Source organism: Aptenodytes patagonicus, chromosome Z (genome assembly GCF_965638725.1).
Source record: "Aptenodytes patagonicus chromosome Z, bAptPat1.pri.cur, whole genome shotgun sequence".
Lineage (NCBI taxonomy): Eukaryota > Metazoa > Chordata > Aves > Sphenisciformes > Spheniscidae > Aptenodytes > Aptenodytes patagonicus.
The window spans coordinates 88,489,617-88,516,631 of NC_134982.1; the positions used below are offsets into that span (position 1 = coordinate 88,489,617).

At 41.6% G+C, this 27,015-nt stretch overlaps 1 protein-coding gene across 1 annotated transcript in view; it reads left to right on the top strand.

Annotated features, from left to right (window-relative positions):
* The first annotated feature begins 7,637 nt into the window (after positions 1-7,637).
* The window catches only part of RHOBTB3 (Rho related BTB domain containing 3), a 30,913-nt gene continuing 11,535 nt past the window's right edge, over positions 7,638-27,015 (top strand). The window contains exons 1-7 of the mRNA XM_076362689.1: positions 7,638-7,965; positions 8,131-8,350; positions 17,688-17,880; positions 20,264-20,415; positions 22,296-22,407; positions 23,242-23,610; positions 25,349-25,461. Coding sequence (XP_076218804.1) covers positions 7,964-7,965; positions 8,131-8,350; positions 17,688-17,880; positions 20,264-20,415; positions 22,296-22,407; positions 23,242-23,610; positions 25,349-25,461 — 1,161 coding nt within the window. The 5' untranslated portion in view covers positions 7,638-7,963. The remainder of the gene's footprint in view (positions 7,966-8,130; positions 8,351-17,687; positions 17,881-20,263; positions 20,416-22,295; positions 22,408-23,241; positions 23,611-25,348; positions 25,462-27,015) is intronic.

Below are 27,015 nucleotides of genomic sequence, written 5' to 3' on the forward strand. Positions count from 1 at the left end.
GTGAAAGTAAGGCAGAAATAGGACCTTTGCCACAATAAAATTGATGCTATTTGTCATATGCTGCTTCTGTCTTCAGTTTTAAACTGGGAAGTGAGATGTCATCGTTAGCAGGCTATGAACATAATTTTTGAAAACAATACCAATTTTGTTCTTTCTTATGATTCAGTAAAGAAATAGTTAACATTAAGAAAGAAGGAAAAAAGGTTTATGAAATTCAAACAAAATCACATTCTTTTATACTAACAAAGCATGACGTTTTACTATGAGGTTAACTGAGGAGAAGCAGATGGAAATTTACAATGCATATACTGCCATCAGAAAAGCACCAACCTGCCACGAAAAAGAAAATACAAGAAGTAAAAAAGGAAGTTTGGACAAGTTACTGATTGCGTTGTTTGCTAGACCTTCGTAGACACTAACTGGAAAACAAACCAGGTATGTGACTTGTACGTGTGTTCTTTTCATCCAGCTCCACCAACTCTCTTTGCAATTGCTTGTGAGCTCCTATTTCAATTTTTTTGGCAATTCTTTTAGTTTTTCTGCAGTATCAAGAATGGGATATTGTTATAACATAGGAAAATTCCTCTTCTTGCTCTTTTTTTTTCAATATGAAATTTTTAGGCCCTTAATACTAATCTATTTCGATTGTGTCTGAGCAGACCGTCTTTCACACTGACCAGTCTGGCCTTTTGGCCTCATTTTTCTTGCAACTACAATACCACCAACAAAGCAATAAACACTGAACCTAGTTACCACAACATACCTAGTTCTAATCAGTCAGTTTATATCTGTGCAAACTCTAGACCAACAACAAATACAAGGTAATTTGTGGTTACTGTTGTTTACCTCAACTTAGAGAAAGGAAAGCTCAAAGTACAATACCGATTTATGGATTAAGTCAAGTTTTCCAATTCAGTTGGGAGAGCTGGCATTCAGAAATGTCAGCTTTTTAACAGAAAACTTTTTACTTGAAAACTTACTAAATATGTCCTGGTCCTCCTTAGTGATTTCAGAGGTGAGGTATTTAGTGCAGGTGTGCACTTCAAATTAAAAAGAGAAAACAAAACCCCCAAAAAACAACAAAAATTCCAAGAAACTATTGTGAAAATGAAAAATGACAGAGCGCTGTGGATTTCCATCTCCCTCCTCTTCAGAGGGAGCGATTGCCAGCCTGATTTCCAGAGGAAGCAACGCTTAGAGAGTCGTGTTGTCCCTACCTTAGTAGTAAGCTTTGACTATAGTGGAATGATGGTGGGAAAGCCTTGAAGATTGTAAATTCCTATTAGTTTTGTAGAAATAGACTGTTCAGTAGCGAGACCTCAATAACACTCCTGTAGAGACAACAGCCAAAATAGGAACCCTTCTGTGACTACGCATTATGTACCCAGGATCTGAGGCAGGAAAACAGTAATTCACCAGCTTCTGCTCTTAAAAAAAAAATCTATTTATAAAGACATTTTCATTTATGTCCTTTTATCACGTGCCATTTCTCACAACACATGTATAGCTTATTACCCAGCAAAGGCTCCTGAGCTGTCAAATACCTGACCTGAGTCAACGTGCTCCAGTTTTGGAATAAGCAATATAAGAGTGCAGAAGAATGTGAGAGGCTATGAGATTAAAATTAAGTGGTTTTCTATTACAGTGAAGGCAGTAAGGACAGCATTCAAATGCATGAAAAACATTAAGTTTCCACACACAGATCATCCTCTCTCTTGCTGCCTTGATACACGCTTCTGTAGTTAGAGGTATATGGACAGCAGGGGAGGCTGAGAACTAGTGAGAACTAGAAGGAGAATTAAATAGCTGTGAAAACATAACAGAAAGGAAAATAAGAAAGCAGAAATGAGATAGAGAAAGAATGAAAGAGAGAAAGAAAGAAAAAGAAAGAAGGAAGGAAGGAAGGAAGGAAGGAAGGAAGGAAGGAAGGAAGGAAGGAAGGAAGGAAGGAAGGAAGGAAGGAAGGAAGGAAAGAAAGAAAGAAAGAAAAAGAAAGAAAGAGAGAAAGAAAGAAAAAGAAAGAAAGAGAGAAAGAAAGAAGGAAAGAGCAAGCTGATTTAAAGTCTAGATCTGAACTGGATCTTTGGATTTTTTGAAATGAAAACAATTTTTCAAATAAGAAATGGCCATCCAGTGACACTTGGAAGATGTTTAACATCTGTATAAGGAAAGCTAATTAACAATGTGCTCTGTCTTTTAATTCTGGAGAAGTGCGGTTGTATACAAAGAGTTAGAAGGTAACTTTAAACAAGAAACTTACTCCTGGTGAAATTTTATTTATGACTCACTGAGAACTTACAACTTTGATGGGTGAACAACTGTTTTTGTTATGCATATATTATATGGTAGATATTTCTATCTAGGTATAATCTTCGTTCTTTAATTTTCTCTTCTTAAAATGCACATTACTTCACATGTTTAGCTGATATGATTAGATCATTTTCATTTACCTGATGTAATGAATGCTATCTGCATCCCTGTAATATGTTTTTATTCAGAAAAACTAGAAACATTGTACATGACTGAACAAAACTGTGGGCAGGCAAAGGGCACAGCTTCTGCAGGAGCACGTTAAGTAGTTTTGAGGCACTTCTCCCTGTAGAATTCACGTGCTGGGTCACTCGGTCTTAAGTGCTTATCCAGGGGATCATAAAGTGGATTAAAATAGCCCAGAACTTTCAAAACATGCTGACCATATGCCATCCCTTCCCTGTCCCCAAACTACAGCAGTATCTTCTGCCAAGGTGGTCCCACGCCTCTCCAAGCACCTTGTGGAAGGGGCCACCCAGGCAGCAGAGACCTGTGGAGCCGTTTGATCAGTTCGTCTGGCCAGGCAATCCCAGAAGAGACCTTGCCCACCTCTTCGGTGGGGAGCACCTGCCCCTTCCCCATTCGCCTTGGTGCTTGCTCCATGCCCACCTCTCCCCGCAGCTCACCCTCAGCACCAGGCCAAGCCAACAAGCCTCGGCAAGGAGAACCAGGGCAGGCTGTCCTGGGAGCGCGGGCTGGGGATGGTGCTCCTCTGCATGACGCGATGGTCCGTGCCCAGCTTGGGGCGATGGCTTCTGTTTCTAAAAGAGCAGAAATAACATATAAAATACTTTTTTTGATCCTTTGACCTGTGTGCTAATGCAATTAATAACTCTTGTTAAACAATGGCGTGAGAATTATTACATGGTGCAGCTGTACATCTGCAGCTGGGGATTCTTCCCACTGCGAACGGGGTCTCTTCTTCTGCGGCACGTAGTGCTGCTTCAGCCCTTCATCTCTGCAGCAGGTTGAGGTGTGCGGGCAGCAGGTGGGTCCCCTCCTCATGATACGGGAACTTGTTCCCTCACCGCCGAAGGCAGCAAGCTGGGAGGGCAGTCCTTCGCTGGACTTCTGCAGCAGCAGAGCTGGCTTCTGGTAATCCACGGCTCACCCTCACTGTGTTAGCAGCTTTCCACAACTCAGTAGTTGCTTTCACAGCTCCGTTCTGCTACAAACTGGATCTGGTTTACATTGAAAAAGTGTCATTTTTCTTTCTCCTTCTCCTCCCATCAGGTCATTTTCCACCCCCTTTACACTTTTGATTCAACATTGGGCTGATATTGCATTATTTGATCTGATACAGTAATACTAGAAAAAATGGACAAAGTAGATGTTAATAAGTATCCAGGAGTGGATAACATTTACGGGAGTGTTCCTCAGAAACTCAGATAAGAAACCACAGAACTGGGTCTGGGGTCTATCTGTCATTGGAGGAGCCATCGGAGGCTGCCAGTATGTTCAAAAACAGCTTTAGCGGAATGCCGAAGCAATGGGGCTGGCTGCCATTCCTGGTGAGATGATACAGAGGTAATACAGAGAATGAGATCGAGGGACACATAGGTGTATGCAGTCTGTTGGGAAGGTGTTGGAGAGGCTCCGGTGAAGTCTTGCATCACTGGCGTTTGGAGGAAGGGCGGTAAGTATGCCGATAAAGGGGGTCGTGTGGGCATAATAATCCTCTTGCATTTTCAAAAAGCCTTTGAGAAGCTTTTTGTAAAGCTCATTAAACTTTGTAAAGAAACTAAGTTGCCACAAGATTGGATGGGAGGTTGGTTTTTGGGTTGAAAGCTGGTATAAGAAGAGGAAGTGAAGGACTGGGCTTAGCAGTCACTCTCCCGGAGGGAGGGGATTCATGGAGTCAGGGAATAATTCACGTCGGAAGGGACCTCTGGAGGTCATCTAACCCAGCCTCCACCCCAAGCACGTTTAATAAGCTCAGATTGCACAAGGACTTTTCCAGTGAAACCGTGAATGCCTCCAAGGATGGCAATTCCACAACTCGATACAAAATCCTTGGGATTTGTGCTGGTTTTCCTTGATACCTCCACCAGTGACCTCTGGAGAGCAGTCAGCAGTGAAATCTGTTGGGCTGGAGGAACAGTAACCTCTGGCCAGGAGCGCCTGCACCATCTCTGAAGTTGGCTCAAGAATTCATGTGGGGAAAAAAAACCAAACCCATGCTTCCAAGCCCGATCAACCCTACACCATTTTTCTGGCATAGTTGTACTGAAACATACTGGTGGTCCTTAACTCTGTCCCGCTATTCATTCCTCACTTTCCCATCCACAGGCAGCTTTTGTTGGTTTGAATGTGGCAGATGGCTACAAAACCAGAAAAACTCCTTTTGTTTGCTCATGCTTTGTCCGTGCAGGGGGTCTCAGCTGGCAGATCTTGCAGCAGCAATCTCTGTAGTGTGGATGAGCACCGATAAACTCAAGCCTATCACAGGTTATATTTTGCTACATTAGGAGGAAACACCTCTGTTCACCAAAATGGCTTACTGTTATCTGGAGTCACCTTCTATCTTTGGAAAAAAACTGGAAATTTACCTCTCCTAGAACAACGTAGTTTCTCATGCACCTAAAGCTGCTCGTAACATCAGCAGCAGCTCTGTGCAGCGTGCAGGCTCGGCTAACGAGTGGGCTTGGCAACAACTTTGAATCCAAGTGCATTAAATCCCCTCGCTGTCCTGAAAACATGGGCCTGTTAGTCCTATGTGAACCGGTGCAAGTAAGGATACAGCTTCCACAAGGAAAAAATCCTCCTCCTTGGCTTGGCTGCAGTTACCTCCTTGCCGTGGAAAATATCATTACCCTTTTGTCAGCACAGGCTGCGTGTTTGTTTTCATTGCTTTACCTGAGGTACTTGCTGGAAAGCTGCAACAGAAATAATCTGAAACAGAATAATAATGTTCCATTGTAAAATGCGCGGGACCAAATATGCCATAGTTTTCTGCACCCTGTGAAAGACTCCCTCTTCTGCAGTTTTGTCGTTGCATGTCAGCAGCAGTGACAAATGCCTGCTGGCTGAAATGTTTGCTGACCATAGGATATTCAACTTCCAGATTGCCAAACAGGGAACAGTCAAGCAATCCTCGATAATCCTCTTCCCTCAGTTAAACAATCTTTTATGGCTTTCCCGTGCAGTGCCCACGTAACTTGCAGAATGCATCTGAGGTAACGGTGCCAAGGAACTTCTCTGTTCGTGATGTTTATTACCCTGCAAAGTGAACTCGTTTCCTTTTCTGCTTTTTGTTTGTTTGAAATGTATTACGCAGTCCCTCAGCAATGCGGATGAAAATGGGGTTATGGACCTTTCACAGAGTAACAGGCAGCATTTTCGCCCGATTTTAAAGCTTGCTTTTTAAATGTTGTTTTAAATCTTCTGATTGCTGATGTGTTACTAAAACAGTACGGTATTTTAGTGCTGCAAGCTTTAAGTGCTGTTCATCAGGTGAGATGAATCCTGCATCCACTATCTGCATAATTTGCCAGAATTAATGCTTCTTGCAGTCCTAATTAGTTTCCCAGGTGGTTCAAGGAAGGAGTGAGAGGAAAACAAGTGTTTTCTGCAGCCCTCCATCTCTGTTGGTACCCCTGCCCTTCGCACCCTTGGGCGGGGCTAGGTCCACAGCAATGACTAAGCTATGCTAATTGGAGTTTGGGTTAATTGGGTCACTTCTCACCAGGGCTGCCTTACTTACCAGCCCAGTTTTTCCTGGTGTTACATCTCTCTCTGTGTGTGCGTGTCTGCATATGTCTATATCTGTGTAAATGTATGTAATATATATATGTATGTAAATGTATATATGTGTGCATGTGTGTATATATATTTGCGTATGTGTATGTGTGTGCATATGTATGTATTTAGCTACACTAGGTTTTGTTCACTAGTGTTGTAAAAAACTTTTCTCTCAAAAGTTTCCTCATTTTCAACATCTAGACCACTACAAGTTCAAATTTTAGGATCCCAGGGGATATTCAGTGCCCTCTAAAAAGTACATTAATAGACATGGTTGAAAGAGCATGATGTCTCCGAGTATGTTTGCTCTCATGAAATGAACTTCATGTATCCAGTGTTTGGACACTACTGAGGATTTGGATGTGGAAGACGATACATCACAGTCTGAGGATCAGCTGGGAAAAAAATAGTGGCTTCTTTTGATTGCCTGCATTTTTTTAACTCACCTAAGAAACATGGATTCAAACTTTTTTTTAGTGGGGGGGAACAAATCCAACCCCCCAACTGTCATTCGTCTTTTAGTTTTCTAAGCAACACGAGATTGAAAAGTGGAAGAAACTGGAATGTGACAAAACATGGGGAAACAAAAATGTTGGTAAATTTTCTGTTGTTTTTGTTTGTTTGTTTTATGTTTGTTTTTTGTTTTTTTCAATAGGTCCCATAGAATTTATAATAAAAATATAAAAAGTAATACTTGACTTCATTAGCATATAATAGATAGTAATGCTTATGCTTTTTAAAAATGGCCTGGCCAATCAATATAAAATTGGTATAAAACTTTGGCAGTGACATCAGTTGTCATCTCCCACATTTGCCAATAGTGGAATAGTACCTTTCTCAGATGGACTGTTGCTGTCAAAGGTCTGTTAATCTGTGGATAGTCGTATCAAGACCTGTGTTGAATGAGTTCTTGCCCGTGGGATTAACAGCAACATGTCTTCACATAATAGAGGGTGTCTGTTTATCATGAAATGTGCCTAAAATATTTTTACTCCGTTTTTTTTACTCTGATGTGTATAGTGGTATCTGACAGATAACATGCCATTTTAGAATGGATTTGGTTCCCCGTATTTGTGTTTATTTTATTATAATTAGAGATCGTCCTTTTTGAAAACAGCGCTTTAAACAGCACAGGGAGGCTAAAAAATCTGTGTGGACATTTAAGAAATTATCAGCCTAATATTGAAAAAACAGATACTATTTACCTAAAAAAAAATATACTTTAAGAGAGGATTTGGTCCACTGCTCTCCTTCAGCTCTGATGGTCCCTCGGTGCAGGTCTCTCCTCTGGCGCAGGTGAGCTGTGGCAGCGACCTGGTGTCGCGACGTTGGTCCTTTTTCTGCAGGGCGTCAGCAGAAGCGTGCCCTGCAAACGCCCCCCGCACAGGGTCGGACGCCGCTCTGCTCAAGTGCCTTTGTCTGCCTTTGCTGACCTGGCTGCACCGTGTTGGCTCTGCAGAAACGTCAGCTCGCTCTGCCCATTGCATGTGCTGTGCTCCTGCTGACTGACGTCAGGATGCGATGGCCGTGACCGACCGGCCGGCCGCTCGCCTTACGCCTCGAGTTCACCTACAGCTGCTGAGTAACGCAGCCACCAGTGCCTGGGCGGCTGCTGCTGCTGCTGCTGCTGCTGCTGCTGCTGCTGCTGTTGCTGCTGTTGCTGCTGTTGCTGCTGCTGCTGCTGCTGCAGCTCTGGTGTGCGCCTGCAGTCCATCGCCCGGAGCAGCCGGCACCGAGTTAGCCAGACTGGCTGCAGGCGAGGGAATGCGGCAGGAGCCCCGGAGGTCGCAGCAGCGAGGCTGAAGGTGGACACCAACAAATAAAAAGCCAAGAAGCTGGGGATTTGTAATGCAAGCAGCGTTTCCAGGTTTCTTTTCCGCTTTGCTCTCATCCCGCTGTTGGATTTGAGATCATGTATGTGTTTTGCTGTTGAGTACCGGGGCTGTTAAAATCCAGGGAGGGAAGAGGATTCGGAAGGATTAATATGTTAGTTTTGATTTAAGGGGATTTTTTTTTTTCCTTTTATCCGTGCCCTTCATCTTTGTTAACACAGCTTTGTCTTTATTACTTTTATTTTAGGTCGGTTAATATTGTAGCTTTTGGGAATGAAAGAGACGATGGGTTTTCTGAGGACAATCGGCAGCCGAGCCTGATCTGGAGCTATCTCGGGAGAAGTGCTCTCATTTCCCAGATTGACAGCAGCTTGTCTGCCAGTCACGTTGGAAACCCAGTTTTTACTGAGTATCAAGCCTGCGTGTTTGGAAATGTCAGACTGGTGGTACACGACTGTCCTGTCTGGGTAAGAGACCAGTCTCGATCTTTTTAGCCACACTTAACAGTGTAAGCTGTTTTAATCAAATGGAAATTTATCCTAATTTTCAATTATTTTCATTATTGTGAGATTTTATTCATATTTTAGTCATTGCAAATAGTAAAAGCATATAAAATGTAACCAGGCAAATGCTGCAATGTCTCAAAGGTGCTACAGAAAGTTTCTCATTAACAAGCCGCTGCTCACCTCCTCTGTAGGAAGGTGATATCTTCAACTGTTCTGTTGAGTGAAAACTGTGTTGAAGGTAATCCTGAGGCAAACTAGAACCCCTTGTTTGTGACACTGCATCATAAGCACTGTCTCCAAATATTTATCAACAATTAAACAAAACATTTTTTTTTTCTGTAAAAGTGGAAAGGTAGTCAGTTTTCCAGCTTTGAAAAATGACAGATTATAAGATCAGATGTCTTGCAAAATACAGTATATGGAGTCATTTTACTTCTGTTACAATGAATAATCACATGTTAACATTATTTCCTTTATTTGAAGGTGAATAAAAAGGATTTTGGCACTGTTCCAGTTTGTCAGCACTTTTGTTAGTAAGTGAGATAACTTAGTTATGAGTATGAGCAGCTCAAAGATTATGTAAGAAATGATACTGATAATCTAAATTAAAACATATTTAATGGCTACTTAGTAGCCTTAAAAAAAATTAAGCTTAGCAGCTTTTAGAAATTAAAACAATCAGTTTCAGCTCCATAATTCTGGCCTTAGACTGGTTTTTGCAGTCCTCTAAGGGAAACTTTTTTTGGAATCTGCAGGAACCCTGACAGTTCTAGAAATACATGATCAGAAGTTCGTAATCTTAAAACGGAACGATCCAGTTTAGCTATCCTTCTGTTCTCTATTTCTCATGCTTTTTTGTCTGCTGCACTTACAGACACCGGTTCAGATGGACTGGGGGATTCTGTTTTTGATCTTTGAAGCCGCATGTGACCTGCACGCGCAGTTTGCTGGAGTCATTTGAGCGCAGCAATGAGTAAAAGCTCCTGAATATAAATCAAGGCTGTAGGACTTCAAAGGGTGTTCAGAGGACTGGAGGTTGGTCAGGGAGGGGGGAAGGCAGGCAGGGATAGCTGGAGAAGGGCAGAAGAAAGGACCTAGATTGGAGATGCAGTTCATGTGTTTTTATGTCGTTCTATTTGCATTTGCTCTTCTACAAAACAAGGTTCTTCAGTTCTGGAGACCTGACCATTTGCCCTTGAAAAGCTAGCTTGTTATTGTCTGCAGCATTATGTTTCTGAGGCCTGTTGTTTTTTCCTTTCTCAGCTAAAGGAGACAGGAGATTTATTAGGGGTAATGATGAGGAACAATTGGCTTTTTTAGCTTAGTAGAAGACATCTCAGATAGCTGGACTGGACTCTGCAGGAGGTTATTTGTTCTGAGTAAAGCTGTCTCCTTGCTGGGGTTAGGCAGAACAGGACTGTTTTCCACAGCCTGGATGCTTGAGGTGTGCTACGTCACGGTGGTCCTTTCAGGACTATTCCTCTGGTAGCCTGGGGAAATGGGACATGACAGCTCAAAACGTTGACTGACGTTGCCTCAAGTACAGTTGTTGTTAATATGTCATATTCTCCATGGAAAAAGGTTCTTGTTGCACGTTACTGAAACATAGTGGTGGTGGTATGGTGGGCCTTGCATTATTTCCATTTCTGTCATCTGAGCATAATGTAAAGGCAGATTTGCATTTTACCTGAGATTTGTATCTGATCTAGATTAAATCCATGCGATTAAGGCAAGCCAGTCCTAGACATAGACTTGGCAACTGAGTATGCTGGTAGCTGTGAGTCTCCAAACTCAAGGGCGGCAAACGGCTCTTTGTCCTCTACAGCGATCAGTCTGGAAAAGCAGCATGGATGCAAGTTTACCAGGTAGGGCTCCCCAGTGCATGGGCGGGTTCTTTTGTGAGATAGATTGTGGTACAGGGTGTGTTTGCTCGTGTTTCAGTCTGCTGCTGCACATGTCTTGTCAGCCCAGGACACTGCTCAACTCTCTTGAGCCTGCAGGAGGGGTCAACAGCTCAAGTGTCTTCGGTTGAACTCTTCCTGATGATCTTATGATACTGGGCATCTTACTATGCACTATATGTCTCTTTGAAAAGGCTGCAGCAAGGTTTCTCAGCAGCTGCCAAAGTGCTCATGCACTGACGGGTTGGAGAAATGTGAAAGGTCTGGACCGTGCAGTGAACGCTGCCATGGTGGCATCATCCTGCTGGGCATGTGGTTGGTGAAACAGCAGCAGCGCTGCTGTGAGAGCACGGTATTTTATAAGCTGAGGGTTGCTGAAGGTGGCTGCCAAACTGGAGAGCTAGGAAGCAAGGCTTCTTGGGCATGATTACTCAAGGCAATGCCCATCAAATGTTACAGACGGACACGGGAGAACGATGTTTCCAACCTGCCGTGGGACTGCTGTTTTCACACAGCATCTCCATAAATATTTTAACCGCCTGAGCGGTTAAATATATATATATATATATATATATATATATATATATATATATATATATATATATATATAAAATATATATATATATAATATATATAATACTATACTCTTTGATATTGCTTGGCTTAGAAAATTACAAGGATAAATTCATGTTTGCCAACATGCAAAACAGCGGCAGCATGTTGTGAGAAGCTCTTTGCTGTGGCAGTTGCAGGGTGCAGGATGGAAGTGCCGACTTTGGGGAGGATGTTATCATTTACACAGATGACACGGGGTTGTAGAGATAGTGGTGGCGCAGACTTTTCAAAATCTGGGGGCACAATGACACTGTTTCCAAAACCGCGTTGATCTCCGTGTGTCAATCACTGGGTATATCACTATGTCCCGCTGTGTCCTGCCTTACATTTGCAAAGCTGCGTGCTGATATCTCCCGCATGCAGGGGACAGATACGCAAGTGGGCCAACATCCTTGTGATTCACGTGGCTGGAAAACATTTTGATAAAAAATGCAGGCCAGGATGAAAGGAGATATAAAGAACTAGGGAAAATGTATATGTGTGCTAACATCCATGCTGAATATTGTGGTTTTAATAGCTGATCAGTTGCTAATGCATGCTCAAGTTTTGCTCTCATAAAGCATGTTGAACTAGCATGTCGCAGTTTTTCTAATTTTTGGGGGGGTAAACCTCAGTATGGGAGCTAGTAACTTACAAGGAGTAATTTGCAAGATGAATTTTAAGATTTGCTTTGGAAAAGGTTGTTTTATTTAGCACTCTATATCAGATTTGACAGTCTTGGGGACTGCGTTGCCATTTTATTGGCTTGTGTGGAGTTTGCAACTTCAGCCACCTCATACTGAATTTTGTTGTGCTTCTGCATATGTACAAGTGAAAACTGCAGAAAAAGTGCAGACAAAATTCGTAATATCTGATGGCAAGTGAATCTTCCTCAACTTCAGAATGAATCATAGCATAGGAGTTATAATTCGTATTTTGATTCATTTAATTATGATGCTGGAAACGAAATGGCAGAATGAAAACTTCACTGTGAGTGTCCCCTACCTGTGTTCGTTGCTCTCTTGTTTGGAGCAGTACTATGAGGATACGAGAGTGTTTCGGTCCTGGGCTGGGGGTCTTGCTGTCCTTTTTAGTTTTTTTCCTCTGCGAGCCACCTGTTTTTGGATTTTGGTTTTGGTTTGGGGTTTTTTTTGGTTGTGGGGTTTCCCCCCCCCCCCCCAGGGAACAATACCTCCAGAAATTTTTTGTTTTCCCCTCGTTTATAAAAACTGCCCAGTTTCTAGAGAATCACTGACAGCATCATGTTCCCGGTAGCAGAAATGTTACAAAAGGAGAAAACAGAGCAGCTGGGTTTCGGAGAGCGCCTTGTTCTGGGTTCGGCACTTGCAGAGGGATGGATGCTGTGCTGTGTTTGTACCTGCGGTGGAGGCTTGCCAGTGCCTGCTCAGAGGCTTGCACAGAGCTGCAGACCTCCGTGGGACTCACTAGTTTTCAAATACATTAATTGCAATTTTGAAAAGGTGTTCTCTGAATTACTTTTTTTTTAAATTCTCCCTTTCAACAATCTCTTTCCCTGAGTCTTTTCATATTTTTATGTCTGCTTTTTTTTACTGCGCCAACAGCAGTAGTTCCTGGAACCCTGTGAGCTTTCATGTCCATGGTATCATCCATAGTGTGGTTATCTGGCTTTTTCCCTGCATCAGCATCCTTGTGCTCCTTGTGCTGGCTAGGCTGGCTGGCCCTTAACATGTCTGAAGGCAAAATAATCTGATCCACTTTTTAATTTTATTATTTTTAGAAATCAAGTCAAATTACTGCTTCAGTACAAAACTATAGCTTGCAACTTTTCATTATTTAGTATGTCATCCTTTCTCATTTTTAAGCTTGGCTCTCTGAAGTTGGCAATTTACAAGAAGTGATCATATCCTGGTAAATTATTTTCCCTACCGTGTTCTTTATTTTTGCTTTTTACAAATATTATTAAATTAATTTATGAGAGGACAACACAGGACAATGCTAGCCTTCATTATGGTTTTTTTGGGGGGGGGTCAGCTCAACCAGTTAAGGAAAGACTCGAGTGAAAAACAAAAGTGGCATTCCAGGGTTGTGGCCTGAATTCCCTTGATTTCTGAAGAAGATACTTCCTTCTATGCTGCAGGTTACTAAGTTCAGGGGACTAGTAAGTTATGGAGAGTATACCTGCAAAATTTGTTCTGCTGTGGACCTGACTGATTAGAAATTGCAGAGAAACCTTGCAAAAATGGGGAAGGCTCTGGTATACGGTGTGGAAAGCATCACTGGAAAGAAGGCTCTGTTAATGGAGAACGGATCTGTAAATGGATCCTAGAGAGAGATGAACTTTCCAATATTCCCAGTGCAGCCCCCTTGGATCCCGGGGAAATCCCAGGGGAACGGTCCTCGGGGGTGGCCAGGCTCCCTCGTTCCCCCAAAGAGCGTTTGCTATCTCTGCTGCCCCAGATCAAGGGCTGGGCTGGGTGGACGTGGGGACATTTGCGAGCAGCTTTTAGAAAGAGTGTGGGCATTGCAGGGGCACAGTGGATTTCAGTGCCATTCCATAAAGGCATTCATAAATTATTTTTAACAAAGCAAGTATTGTCCTCTTGAGGGGTCATGTGATTGTGTAGGAAAATCACGTCTTCATTGCCTCTGAAGGCTTTATTTTCAATGTTAATGCTTGAGAAGTATGATTTACCAATGGCAAGAATATATTATGAGATGTGTAGAATGGAGACATGCAAGGAAAGAATGAAACTTTTTTCTAATAAGTCCTGAGAGGAATAGTGACAGGAGTATAATTATAATTAATAAGGTCGTATTATAATAACCTTAGCTATGCAGTTACTTTTTCCTTTTGTTGATGGCTGTCTTGGGAAATGGACTGTGCCAAAAGCAGGAAGCATGATGAGGAATAGCTGCTACATAAATTTCATAGTTGGAGCCTGGAATTAAGGTTATTCCTGAATCTGAACCGTTGCTCATCATCTGAGGAAATTCCCTCTGCCATTTTTGCATGAAAGCCCACCTAAAAGTGATAATCAACTTAACTGGCTTAACCTCGCTAAGGGTCCAGATGCTCCGTCTCAGTGATGCCTTGGGCAAATAACCTTTCGTTGTCAGAGACGTTTTGGAGGATCTTCCCAGCACAGAGCAGGCTATGCTACGCTGATACAAAATGAAAATAATTGCAACAAGACCTCTGGGAACATGCCTTTCTCTTCTGTGTTTTTAAGCATAACATCCATCTTCAAGAATGGGCTTTCGGTGGGGTTAAATCAAATATGTGAGGGCATAGGGAAACTGCAGAAGAATAACAGAAATCGGGTGTTGTGAGACGTTGGTTGGTGCATTCTGCGTTTTTCACTTCTTGATGTACCCTTGGCTGGCTCTTGCCTTGGGAAAGTGGGGTCCATCCCCACCAGAACTTCATAAACTTTGGTAAAATCCTTCTTGATAGATTAACAGAGACACAAAGCAGTGGCACGGGGCAGTGGCGGAAAGCACAGACCTCCACAAACCTGCTGCAACGTGCAGCCACACGCACCTGGGAAGCTGTTACAGCCTGCACCACGTCTCCATAGCATTTCTTTCCCCTAATAGTTAAACAAAGAGGTGTATTTGCACACCTGTGTGGCTGTTTTCAGTAAGGATTTTGTGAGGTTTCCCCATACCTGCAGAGATGGAAATAATTCTGTACTTAGCAAGTTGGGCTAAGTACAGAAAGGGTAGGGGAATCATATGAGGTAATGGCCATATTTTCTTTTTGTTGTTTCATTTTCCAAAATGCACCTACTTTTCTTATTAGTATTATTTTCATTAGAAAAAAAAAAACCTGTATGTTTTTTTGCTACGTGACATTGACCTCTTAAGCTGCTGCTGTGTTAATATGCATGAGCACGCACACGCAAACACATCTACTTCAACGTACTCTGTGGAGGTTCCCATCAACAAGAAGAGCATTAGAGCTTCCACTGGTTGGGGTTAGGGCATGGAGGGTCTTCCAGGCTGGTGCTTTACTGGACAACGCTCTCCTTGGAGAGCCAGGATGAGGGCTGGGGCCAGAGCAGAGTGCATGCCTACGTGTGTACCAGATACACATGTCATGTCCTCTGCTGCTGGTGGGGCTGGTGTCAGGATGGAGCCACAGCTCGATGCACATTGGTACCCAGGAGCCCTGTCCTCTGCTGTCGGTCAGGACTAGGTTTATGCTGAAGCTAAGGGCGAGGGTCAGAGTTGGTTCTTTCCTTGGGCACGGCTGTGTTCATATTCACCAAAATCTTCCCAAAATCTTTCTGTTTTGTAACATGAAATGGTGTCATAATGCATTAGACCTTTAGCTCCATTGTAAAATGGAGGGAGCTACAACCCATACACAAACATATCACAGCATGTAAAAAATACATGTTACATTCTGCAAGAAGTTTCCACAAATATCTTTTATTATTAATACTTAAACTCACGGCAGAGTTCTCGTGTATTTGTGCACCTGTGCTCTAGACCCCAGTGGTGACACTGCTGGTTATCTCCGAGCTCATAGAGATGGGCATGTGCAAACCAGGGCTGAGCTTGAAGACAGGCAGCTAGAAGGAAATTGCAAAGGAACAGGCATGCTTTCTGTCTGCCAGCATAGAACAACTAAATACTCTGTATTATTTTTTTGGTTGTATTGTATTTTTCTCTTAAGCCTTTGTCATGTTAAATGTACACAACCCTACTAAAAATTCTCTGTTGAGATCTTCAACAGCTAAAACATATTAAGGCTGTCCCTTGAAAATTCTCAATTTTTGCCTGACTATGTGATCAGGTTCTGCAAATGCCCATCTAGGTGGCTGTCCCAAAGTACTGTAGCTGGTAGTCTTACTGCTACAGGTGCTAAACGTGTTTATGTGTTAACTTTATATTCTTAGCACAGCTTAAATTATTCTGTTAAATGCTGGGGGATATTTTCCTTCGCCTGGGAGTATAATAGTCTCTAACTGAGTTGACTGAAAAAACAAATACCGAGAGCAGTGCTCTTAAAGCTCTTGTGAACATGGTGAATCATTGAATAGCTATTCTTGATAATTTGTTAATTTTCTGTGGTTTTCTTATTACGGAACAAGAATACCTAATAAAGAAATTAATGGGAATACTTATTATACTTTAAGTTTATTTCCTGATTTATTTCTTTGTAAAGACAAGACCTAAATTGGGTACGACGTGCACTGACAGTCTAGGCAAATATTTGCCAACTGATATATTTCCGTCAAGTTCATGCTACCTCTTGTACTTAAAAGCATTGCAGCTACTTCACCACAGATTCGAAACAATGACTCTTTTGAAGTGATCAAAAACAATTATATTGACAATACAAGCCACTTGCTGATATTAATAACCTTTTATATATTTCTGTGGTTCCCATCTGTAATGCTTTTATTTCTGTGACCTGTTCTTCAGAAATCACATTGACCGTCCTCAGCCCAAACTTTGGGTCCCTTTTGTCACTTCTTCTGTGCTCACTTACTCCTCTTTTCCACATCTTCTTTATTTCATCATTGCTTTTTTCCATTTTTTCCCCAAGATCCCAAGTTCTTCTAGCTTTGCTTCATGTTGTACCAGACTGTTATAGAGTCACAGAATGGTTTGGGTTGGAAGGGACCTTCAAACACCGTATAATCCAACCCCCCTGCCGTGGGCAGGGACATCTTTCATTAGATCAGGTTGCTCAAAGCCCCGTCCAACCTGACTTTGAACACTTCCAGGGACGGGGCATCCCCTTCTCTGGGCAACTTGGTCCAATGTCTCATCACCCTCATAAAAAAAAAAAAAAATTCTTCCTTATATCCAATCTAAATCTCCCCTCTTTCAGTTTAAATCCGTTGCCCCTTGTCCTGTCGCTACAGGCCCTGGTAAAAAGTCTCTTTCCATCTTTCTTATGAGCCCTCTTTAAATATTGAAAGGCCACAATAAGGTCTCTCTGTCCCAAGAGGTCATAGTAGTTTAGTTTTTTGAGTTGATTTTCAGTTCTCTGGACCAGTTCCAGACTTCTGTCAAGAATTTTCAATTGAGCATATGTGCAAAGGCATGGCTTTCATTGGTATTTATGAGCTACCTTTAGGTAAAGCAGAAATTGTGAAATTATAGTTCTCATGACAAATATACAAGTAATAACTGTATATTACATGCGGTTACAGCACAGTTGTAAATTAACAGGATACAAAATAATTTTAGAGTGTAAGTCTTACATTTAAAGCACAGAACAATTAAATTTAATGTGAAGTTAAAAAAGAAAGTTCAGTTATGTGATTAAAGTCCTTATTCTGAAGACATTAACACTTTTTAAAGCTACATGGAAGCTCTTGTGAAGTAGATAAAAATCACACCCAACTGATGAAACTTGTATTTAAGGGTTGATAGGTACATAGCATAGTTCTGTGTAACCCTTTCCCTAAAATGTTGTGATAAATAACGGTTTTGTATGAATTGCTGCAAATCTCTACCACTGAAGCTGCTTTCATTTCCTTAATAAAAACATTTGAAAGTTAAGTAATTAAACCAGTAAAGTTTCTTCCTGCAAAGTATTTTCCTAGATAAACCCTATTTTTTCTTCTTCCTGAAGAATTCCTGAATTCATAACAGAGATTTATTGTTTATTATAATGAACAACTTGTTCTCCAAACAAGGAAATTACAAAGCATGAATTCTGCTCTTTGTTTCACGTCTTCAAACAAGAGATTAAGTTATCAGTTAAAAATACTTTTGTAAGGTTTTGCATTAAGACTGTTGAATAGTTCACTTTTTCCTTTATAGACAGGAAGTTCTTGATCAGTGTTTTTTCTGTTTAGGATATATTTGACAGTGACTGGTACACTTCTCGCAGTCTCATTGGAGGAGCTGATATTATTGTGATTAAGTACTCTGTCAATGACAAGACTTCATTTCAAGAACTAAAGGACAGTTATGTCCCAATGATAAAAAAAGCATTAAACCACTGTTCAGTTCCAGTAATAATTTCTGCTATTGGTGCAAGAAAAAACGGTATGTATCCAGTCTCCTGTAGTAATAGTTAAAATCTCACTTGGACATTAGAGATGCTGTAATTTCAGTAGACGCTGATTGTTTTTCCAAGTTGTTAACAGAAACAATTAGTCTGTCAGGATGACAGTAATATGTGCATGTATTTTGGTTCTGTACTGGTGTATTGGCGAGAACATTACGCTTAATTAACCCTGGTGACAAAAGGCATCCTATCCTGCTTTGACCTCTGCAACGACTCTTCTCGTGGAGCCATCGCACACGGGGATTAAATCTAGTGCTTTGGATTAAGCTGCGTACATCGGAGTGTATGAGATGAACCCTGTGGTTATGGGTCCTCTCTGGTCATGTCTCAGGTATAAAATATCTCTAGTGTATGAGATTAAAACTAAGTCCATCAGCTTGCAAGCACTGGAGAGGGGGTGGGAAAAGCCTCAAAATTCTCTAGGATGTCGTGGGATGAACGGACATACCAGCCCTTTGGGTATCACAAAGTGCCACGTGGTGCTGCGTCAACAGAGCTGACCTGTCACGGCAGAGTAGCTATGGTATAGCTATGGTATGGCTATGGTATAGCTTACGTGTTCGCACAATGGCCTGTCCAGGCTGATCAGTAGTCTGCTATGAGAATGATGCGAATCAATTTTACACTGAATATTTTGCTAGCACAAAGTTGTTGTTGCTGTCTAATCACTATGAAAACCGAAGTTGCTCGACTGTGGAAGGACCACGTGGATTTACAAAGCGTCCAGCAGCCGACGAGGGCAATGCTGGTGAGAACACGTTCACGGTTTGGGTAAACATTAGTAACTTCTGTCTGTTTACATCAGGGAAATAAGGTTCAGAAAGAATACCCCAGATACCGATAGAACAAATATACAAACTTTATTCTGTATTTCCGAATGTTTTGCATTGTGCTTTTGTTGATTTTCATATGGTCTTTTTAGTCGTGGGGCCTGATTTTTAATAATTTCTTTTCCTGAAGCAATGAATGCAAAACTTGAGCCTGTGAGTTGCCTTTAACTTTACGAGTTTGACTAAAACAAGTGTTTCTGAGCATCCCTCCTGCTATGAGTAAGGGACATGATGGATGTAGACGTAGACATTTATTTCATAATGTGCAAAGAAATATTAAGCCATATGAAGTGTGTCTTCTGTGGACGTAATGCTCAGTTTTGCCAGGGTCTACTCATATATCTTTTTGCTGAGTGATTGAGAACGGACTGTTAAAGAACTCTATAACAATTAAATCTTTATTGTCTTCCCTTTAGTAATTCACTGATAATGATCAAATGTTTTTATGCTCTGCCTTATACAGGGGTAATAAATCTGCCATTCTAAAGGCAAGGTCTCGCTAAACTAAAGTTTGTCTTCCCCAGCAATTTTTCTTGCACTTCTTATTTACGCACATGATGCCACCAATCTGAGTGACTCCACTACTGGCATTTTTCTTTTCCACTTTTTTTTTTCTGTCTTCCTCCCTAAATAATGTGACCGTGGGAGAAGTCAGGCTCTCCAGTCGCAGTTTCGCTCTGGGACCTGCCGGAACAGACTGCTGTGCAGACACAGAGCCCTTTTGTTTCTAGGAGGTATGTGTGAACACAGCAGTTTGCTCATACAAATTACTAAGATCTTAATCCTCTGTAGCAGCAAATGGTGCTACCAAAAGAAATAAAAAAAAGCTGTGTTATTACATGTTATCCATAGGTCTGAACAGAGGAAATTAATGTAGAGCATGCACGGCACATTTGAAAGCACATTGATGGCTGGCAAGTTCTTGCTGGCATTAAGCAAAGCTGAGCCAGGGTGGCGAACAGATTTTTATCAGTTAACTGGCATAATCTTCAAAAATACCTATTCTGGCTTAAAATAAAATCATGTAAAATGTGTGTAATGAAATCATATTCCGCAGTACGTGCATGCCCGTAACAAGCGGGACTGCAGTGGAAATTTTTCCCTTCCGTTACTGTGCATGCTTCCTGCACGGACAGGCCACAATAATTAAACAAGTTTAAGGGTGACATTAATGAATGGTAACACCTGCAGGCTAGTACAACACCTGTGCATATAAGGATACCGAGGCCCTAAGCCAAACCTGACTTCTGGAAGTCCTGCTTGACTTTCCCGCCTTAACAAAACTGAATGTAAAATAATGCTAATGTAATGTAAGCTGAGCTTTGTATAGCAGCTAATATTTTGAACTGATTAATAAGAATTTCATTTTTTTGCAGTAATTATAGATTTCTTACTCTAAAATGACTGTGTTTCCATCTCCCTTTTGCAAATGGAAGATGCATTTCCATTTGCATCTTTACAATTATTTAGGAAGGTAAGTATTCTGGATTGTTTGACAAAAATGGCTTTTTTGCCTGACTTTTTACCCCAGGAGTGCCTTGCACCTGCCCCCTGTGCACTTCGGACAGGAGGAGCTGCGTTACCACCTCCGAGGGAGTGCAGCTGGCCAAGGAACTAGGAGCTACTTACCTCGAGTTGCACACTCTTAATGACTTCTACATACAGAAGTACTTTGGAGGAGTGGTGAGTGAGAAACCCCTGGGCTGAAAGCAGGGTGGCACACATGGGAGGTGCTTGGCCGATGTCAGGGATTTGGAGAGTGAGCAGAGGCAGACCACGAGCCCTCCCACCGAGGGCATCCCACTGATGCTAGATTTAGACTAGATAGAAGGAAGAAATATTTTTCGCTGAGGGTGGTGAAACACCAGCACGGGTTGCCCAGAGAGGTGGTGGATGCCCCATCCCTGGAAACATTCCAGGTCAGGTTGGACGGGGCTCTGAGCAACCTGATCTAGTGGAAGATGTCCCTGCCCATGGCAGGGGGGTTGGACTAGATGACCTTTAGAGGTCCCTTCCAACCCAAATCATTCTGTGATTCTATGATGCTAGCTGAATTGGCAAAACCGAGGTTGCCCTCATTTTAACCACCTTCTAGGAAGGTTTAGTAAAGCCATACCACACACTGCAATAATTTTTCCCCTCCTATTCCTGTCCTTTTATCTTGTTGGAATGCGATAATCAAAATGCAGCTGGACAAGGGACTCAACAAACCCATCCCACCTTGAAGACAAGTCCTGCTTTGAGCAGATGCCCTGAGTGGGTGACCTCCACAGGTCCCTTCCAACCTGAATTATTCCATAATAGCCTGACATTTTTTATTTTATTTGCTCAAATTCTCATGGCTGTTGTAAAGTAAGACAGTTACGATTGTTGAATTGCCTGATTTTTTAGCATATTCTTGTGGTTGCTCAGTTTGCAGTCGTGACGCAGTTTGCAATCCTGAGCAAAGCCTGGGGTCAGATGCAGCGAAGCTGAACGAGGCAGAAGCTGAGAGACTTGTTAAAATGTCCCACCTCTAATGAGCTTGTTCTTTTTCCACTCTCCTGAAGACAGGGAAGCCCACTGAGCAGTTTCTAAATGCAGTCTTTCAGATTTATTTGTCTTCTCCACAAAATTATTTCACACTGATATTTCATTTTCAGTTTTATGAGGTGTTTTAAGCTCAGCCTTTTTTTGAACCTTTTGGTTACTTTCCCAGTGGCATTTGGGTTGGATCAAAAAAATGCAGTTCTTTCGGCACAGTAATTTCACATGGTTTGTACTGTTGTTGTCCCTGGTGGGTAAGTACAGTGTGTTTCCATGGGATTTGATAGTAACTTGGAATATCTGGCACAACAGTTAGCCAATTTTTATTAGATCCATTCATTCCCAATTAAAAAATGAGGAATGCACTCAATATCTGGTCCAGTCAGAGTATTTTTCTAGTTTTTACAAAGCACTACGTGTGCTACAGTAATACGTTGGGTGATAAAAGCGTTTAAGACATGCATTAGCTGGAACTGAACCACCCTTTGTGCCTCTTCATTCCTGTAAAAGGGATCATTTCCCCTCAGGTACATTTTTGTTGCAGTGATGACACTTGTAGTCTGTCCCAGTGAAACAAACCTTGCCCACAAAGATCACCCCGTAATGTGACTTTTCCAGAGGACACGGTAGCGTTGCGTGGTGGTGGTGGTTAGCAGCAAGCTGAAGAGCTCATACATGGTTTTGTTATTTCCATCACTTGCACCTGACTGTTATCCATCAAGTCTTATTCCTCTCTGTAATTAGCACCTACAGAAGTTGGTAAATTGAATATCTTTGTGCCTGTCATTTCTGGGAGGATTAAATACAAGAGAATTAACCACCGTCATTTGAATAAGTAGCCTTTTAAATTGTGGTAATTCCAACTACATTTGGTACCTTCTGCTGGTAAAGGAGTGTTGAGACTCAGTGACCTGGATGACTGTTCATAGTGGCAGTAGCCTCAGTCCTGCATACAGCACCCGCTCGTTCTCCTTAGTTTGATGTCTAGGTTGTTCTTAAATAACTAGGATTTTTTAAAAATACATTTCGTGTTTTAGCTGGAATATTTTATGATCCAAAGTTTGAATCAGAAGTCATCTGAAAAAATGAAGAAAAGGAAAAAGATGCAGAAGTGCCATCGAGTTCAACCACCTCAGCTTGAACAGCCAGGTGCTCGCTGATGTCTGGTCTCTAGTATCGTTCGTTATGTGTGTCATGTTCTTTGCGCAATTAACATTTTGTAATCGTTACTGTGAGCTGTGTTATCTATCATTAGCTATTCTGGTTATGTTGCTCTAGTTGCATCATCTCTTAGTGATGGTTTAATTAATTTGGGGAGAATTGTATAGCAATATGTAGCATTGCAGTGGACTTCTAATTTATTTTAGACAAAAATAATAGGAGTGGGTTTCTGGTGCACTTGATGAAATAATGCAAACGTGAATTAATAAAAGCTTTACATAAAAGATTTACAGGCAAATTATAAAAGAAAGTCATTACTTCGTGCTTTATTATTCTGCAGTATCATCAAGTAATATTTTTATTTGCTGCAAATAAAACAAGGGAGAGGTGTATGCCCCTGCACGTGACTTCCTGCACGTGATTTCTGAGCATCTGATGCATTTATTCAGTGAAATAATTATTGACAAGCAGTTACCTCTAAATATGTAGTTGTCTCTTTTCACGCATACTAGAAATTCACTGATCCCTTAGGTCTGGGATTCACAAGCAAGGTTTCTTTCAAACCTAAGTGCCTAAAGAGGTTTTGTAAAAGGATGGACACTTTACTGAACTAAGTATTTCTTATATTTCTTACTTTACTATACTAAGTATTTTCCATTTTTAGAGTATTTTACTAAACATATTCAAATGGCATACAAGAAATTTTCTTATCAAATACTTCTTTCAAAAATTTTCCTTCATTTGATCAGGTCTCTGGGAATAGAGTTGTCCTGTTGTTAGTACTTGCTTCAATTCTACAGCCCGACTCATTATCTTTCGCAGAAAAAATGCCGATCTTAAAGGGCGAAGCCTCACACTATGATGCGGACTTGCACAACTTGCTCTGCTGCTGTCAGTGCGCAGACGTGGCGTTCTACCCTGAAGACCTCAGCACGGTGGTGGAGGCTCACAAGATCATCCTCTGCTCCGTCAGCCACCTCTTCATGCTGCTTTTCGAGGTGAAGAGCCCTGCCGACATCCACGATGCCTCCATCGTGCGGACGGCACAGAGCCTCTTCGCGGTGGAGGCGGAGGCTGCCTTCCCCCCGGCCCCCCGCGGCATCCCGCCCTGCGTCCCACTGGTGAGGGTGGTGGTGAAGGACTCCGTCTTCTGCTCTTGCCTGCCAGACGTCCTCCACTTCATTTATTCAGGTACTCCCCAGGAATGGGTCCGACTACTCATTTCTGGTACAGCTGATGTCTCATGCAGGAGTACGTGCATCACCCTAAGGAACGTGCCTTTGCTGTTGGGAGATGATGTTCTGCTGTGTTGCTACATCTATTTTATCCCTTGTGGTTATTACAAACAATGTCTATATGAAAAAAGCCCTTCGCCTAGATTTAATACAAATTAAATTAGTTGTCATTCCAGATCTAATGAATGTAAACTAAGCACAATATTTTACTGAACAAAGTGCGTAAGCTAACATCAATAGTACTCAAAAGCTTTGCCAAAAAAATCCAGAGTTTGAGACAGTTTCAGACTTTGGCCTTTTAAAATATTTAAAATGGTTGCATGTTCTAAACATATTGACAAGAGTGCAGGGTTACTTAAGAGAACTCAAGTGATTTATTTTCTGGGTATGCTGCTGCTGAAGAGAAAACACTGATAACTGGTTGTGGTGCAGGGGGCTCTGATATGTTGCATGTCCAAAGAAGAGCAATGAAGCTGGTGAAGGGTCTGGAGAACAAGTCTGATGAGGAGCGGCTGAGGGAACTGGGGTTGTTTAGCCTGGAGAAAAGGAGGCTGAGGGGAGACCTCATCGCTCTCTACAACCACCTGAAAGGAGGTTGTAGCGAGGTGGGGGTCGGTCTCTTCTCCCAAGGAACAAGCGATAGGACGAGAGGAAACGGCCTCAAGTTGCACCAGGGGAGGTTTAGATTGGACGTGAGGAAAAATTTCTTTACTGAAAGAGTGGTTAAACATTGGAAGAGGCTGCCCAGGGAAGTGGTTGAGTCCCCATCCCTGGAAGTATTTAAAAGACGTGTAGATGTGGTGCTTAGGGACATGGTTCAGTGGTGGACTTGGCAGTGCTGGGTTAACGGTTGGACTTGATGGTCTTAAAGGTCTTTTCCAACCTAAACGATTCTATGATTCTACAATTCTATGTGTTTTGCTACCAATTCAGTACAGGCAGTAACCTCACCTACCTAATCCCAGCTGCCTATTAAAATGGCACTGATATTTTTCTATCTTTTTAAGTGTTGCTTGGGAATCCTTGGGTGAAAGAGAATTTTTTTTTTTTCTGGAAGTACCTGATACCCATTTATTCCTTATAAAATATTTTGCAAGATGTCAGTACATAAGAATATATATTTTATATTTGTCAAAAGAATTAGCAGGCTTTTTAATGATGCATTCTGATTTTAACTGTAATAAAAAAAAGCCCCAAATAATTATATTGCTAGAGCTGCATCCATGAAGAAGCTTAGTCAATCTCTGTAGACTGATACCTGCCTAACATATGAAGAGGATTTCTGCCTTAGTAGCTGAGACATGAACACTGGCTTGTCAAGACGCAGTGGAGCCTCTTTCAGCTTTCAGTTAGAGTTTGTACATTGAATACATCCCTTTCAGTTCTTTCCAAACCAGTGTCAAGCATAAAGAACAGATGCAGAAGTTCTTGAGTGTGAATGGATTGATTTTTTTATTTACTGGTGACATGAATAGAGGATTAAACCTGGAATTTCAGCAGGTGAAAGATAAATATGTCTGCTGCCTTCTGTGTATTAATTTTACTTTTTCTTATGTCAGCCAAAGAGGTGGGAGACTTTGTACAGTTGTAGATGAAACTGCTGGATCTGTTTGGCATTGATACCATCTTTTCTCTGCCTGCTAAGGCCTGTGCCTTGTTGATTTACAATCCAACTTTACCTGATCTTGTGACAGGTGCTTTCCAGTGGGAACGATTAGAAGAGGATATAAAAAAGAAGTTGAAGGATCCAGAAAAAACTGAACACGTGCTTGAGAAAGTTAAATGTATCCTGAAAACTCCAGGGAAGGTACATCTAACTCTCTTAGTGTAATTGTTAGTATTAGTTACTTAAGTTCTTGGGAAATGGTTTTGTAGACAAGGTTTCCTTGCCAGTCTTTGTTTTAAACTCACTTTGGCTTATACAGCTTTTATTACTTTTTATCAGTGGGTTGTTCACAGGCATGTACAAAATAGAAACACAGACATGCTGATCTAATGTGCAGAATTACTGTAATCGGTAAAAAGCACACAAGTAGGTATCCTGAAAGGATTACTCGTATTCACAGCTTTGCACATTGTCTAACAATATGATTATGTGTTCCTAATTCTCATGTAATAGAGGCTGCCCAGGAAAGCTTTGCTTTCCTGAATATGTGCCAAAAGTTATGTTTCTGCAGTAGATCGGGAGAGTTGGTTTCTCTTATAAGTGCTGTGATGTGGAAATCCGTCTATAGCTCAATATATTTAATTCAGCAGATGATTTCACAGTAAAATGTAATTTATGTCACATTATTATGTTAATAAAAAGTCACAATATAGAATTAGTTTTAACAGCCATTTGCTGATAGAACTTACACATTCCCTGATACTGTAGAACTTGCACAAACTATTTCTGTTCATTTAAATGGGAAATCATCTTGGACTGTCTTGAGATAACATAATATAAGGATCAAAAAGTTCCTTAGCTGTTTTAAGCTTCTGATCACTCAGCTGTTGGCCTGCCAGTCCTAAGTGTCCACAGCTAAAACATTCATAGAGTTAGACTTAGAAAGTCCTGAAAACTTTTAAGATAATAAACCTGAGTTTTTGTTGTTCCTTCTGGGGTTTTGTTATGTCTTTGGGATACTTTTATTTCACATTTAAAAGTTTTTCTTCAAAGACATGAGGACTAGAAATGAATTGTGATTTTCTTGATAAAAAATAACTATATAAATTAGATATAGAATTTTAACCATAAATTCAACGTGATCTGAATTTCACTTATCGCAGCCTAGCAATATGATTTTGATGTTGTTCCTTTTGGTAGCTTTAGATTCCATTTTTAAAGCAAGAAAAACAAAACTGAAAAAGTAACTGGAAGTACCGGGTTTTGGAGGGTCTTGACGCTAGCATCCCCAGATTATTGTAAGAGAAGTCTGTGCTTCAGCCTGTGAGCTCCCTCTGCCTCTGTGGAGGCGATATCAGCGCAATATCAAGAAACACAAATTTTGGGTGCCTTGCATCCGTTCACGGCATCACGCCGGAGGGTGGATGTGTGTCCCATCAGTGCTCCCCCCAGAGCCCTCAAACCTTGTGTTTCTGCAGCCTTGGGTCCGAACAGGGCACGTATGAAAAAGTTTGGAGTCCAGAAAATTCGTGATGCAGCCAAACCTGCCCAGAGGTGCTGGATGGGGGAGTTTTGTCACAGGTCAGAGAGTACCACGGCAAGAGCTGGGGTGTGAGTGTAGGAGACAGAGACGCCTTGGAGCTGCTGCACTGTGGGAAATAGGAAAATGAACGATAAAGATGATGGCAGAGGATTGCACGTGCGAGAGGCACGGCTGAGTAGCATTAGCAAAAGAACATAAAGTAGAAAGCAAAA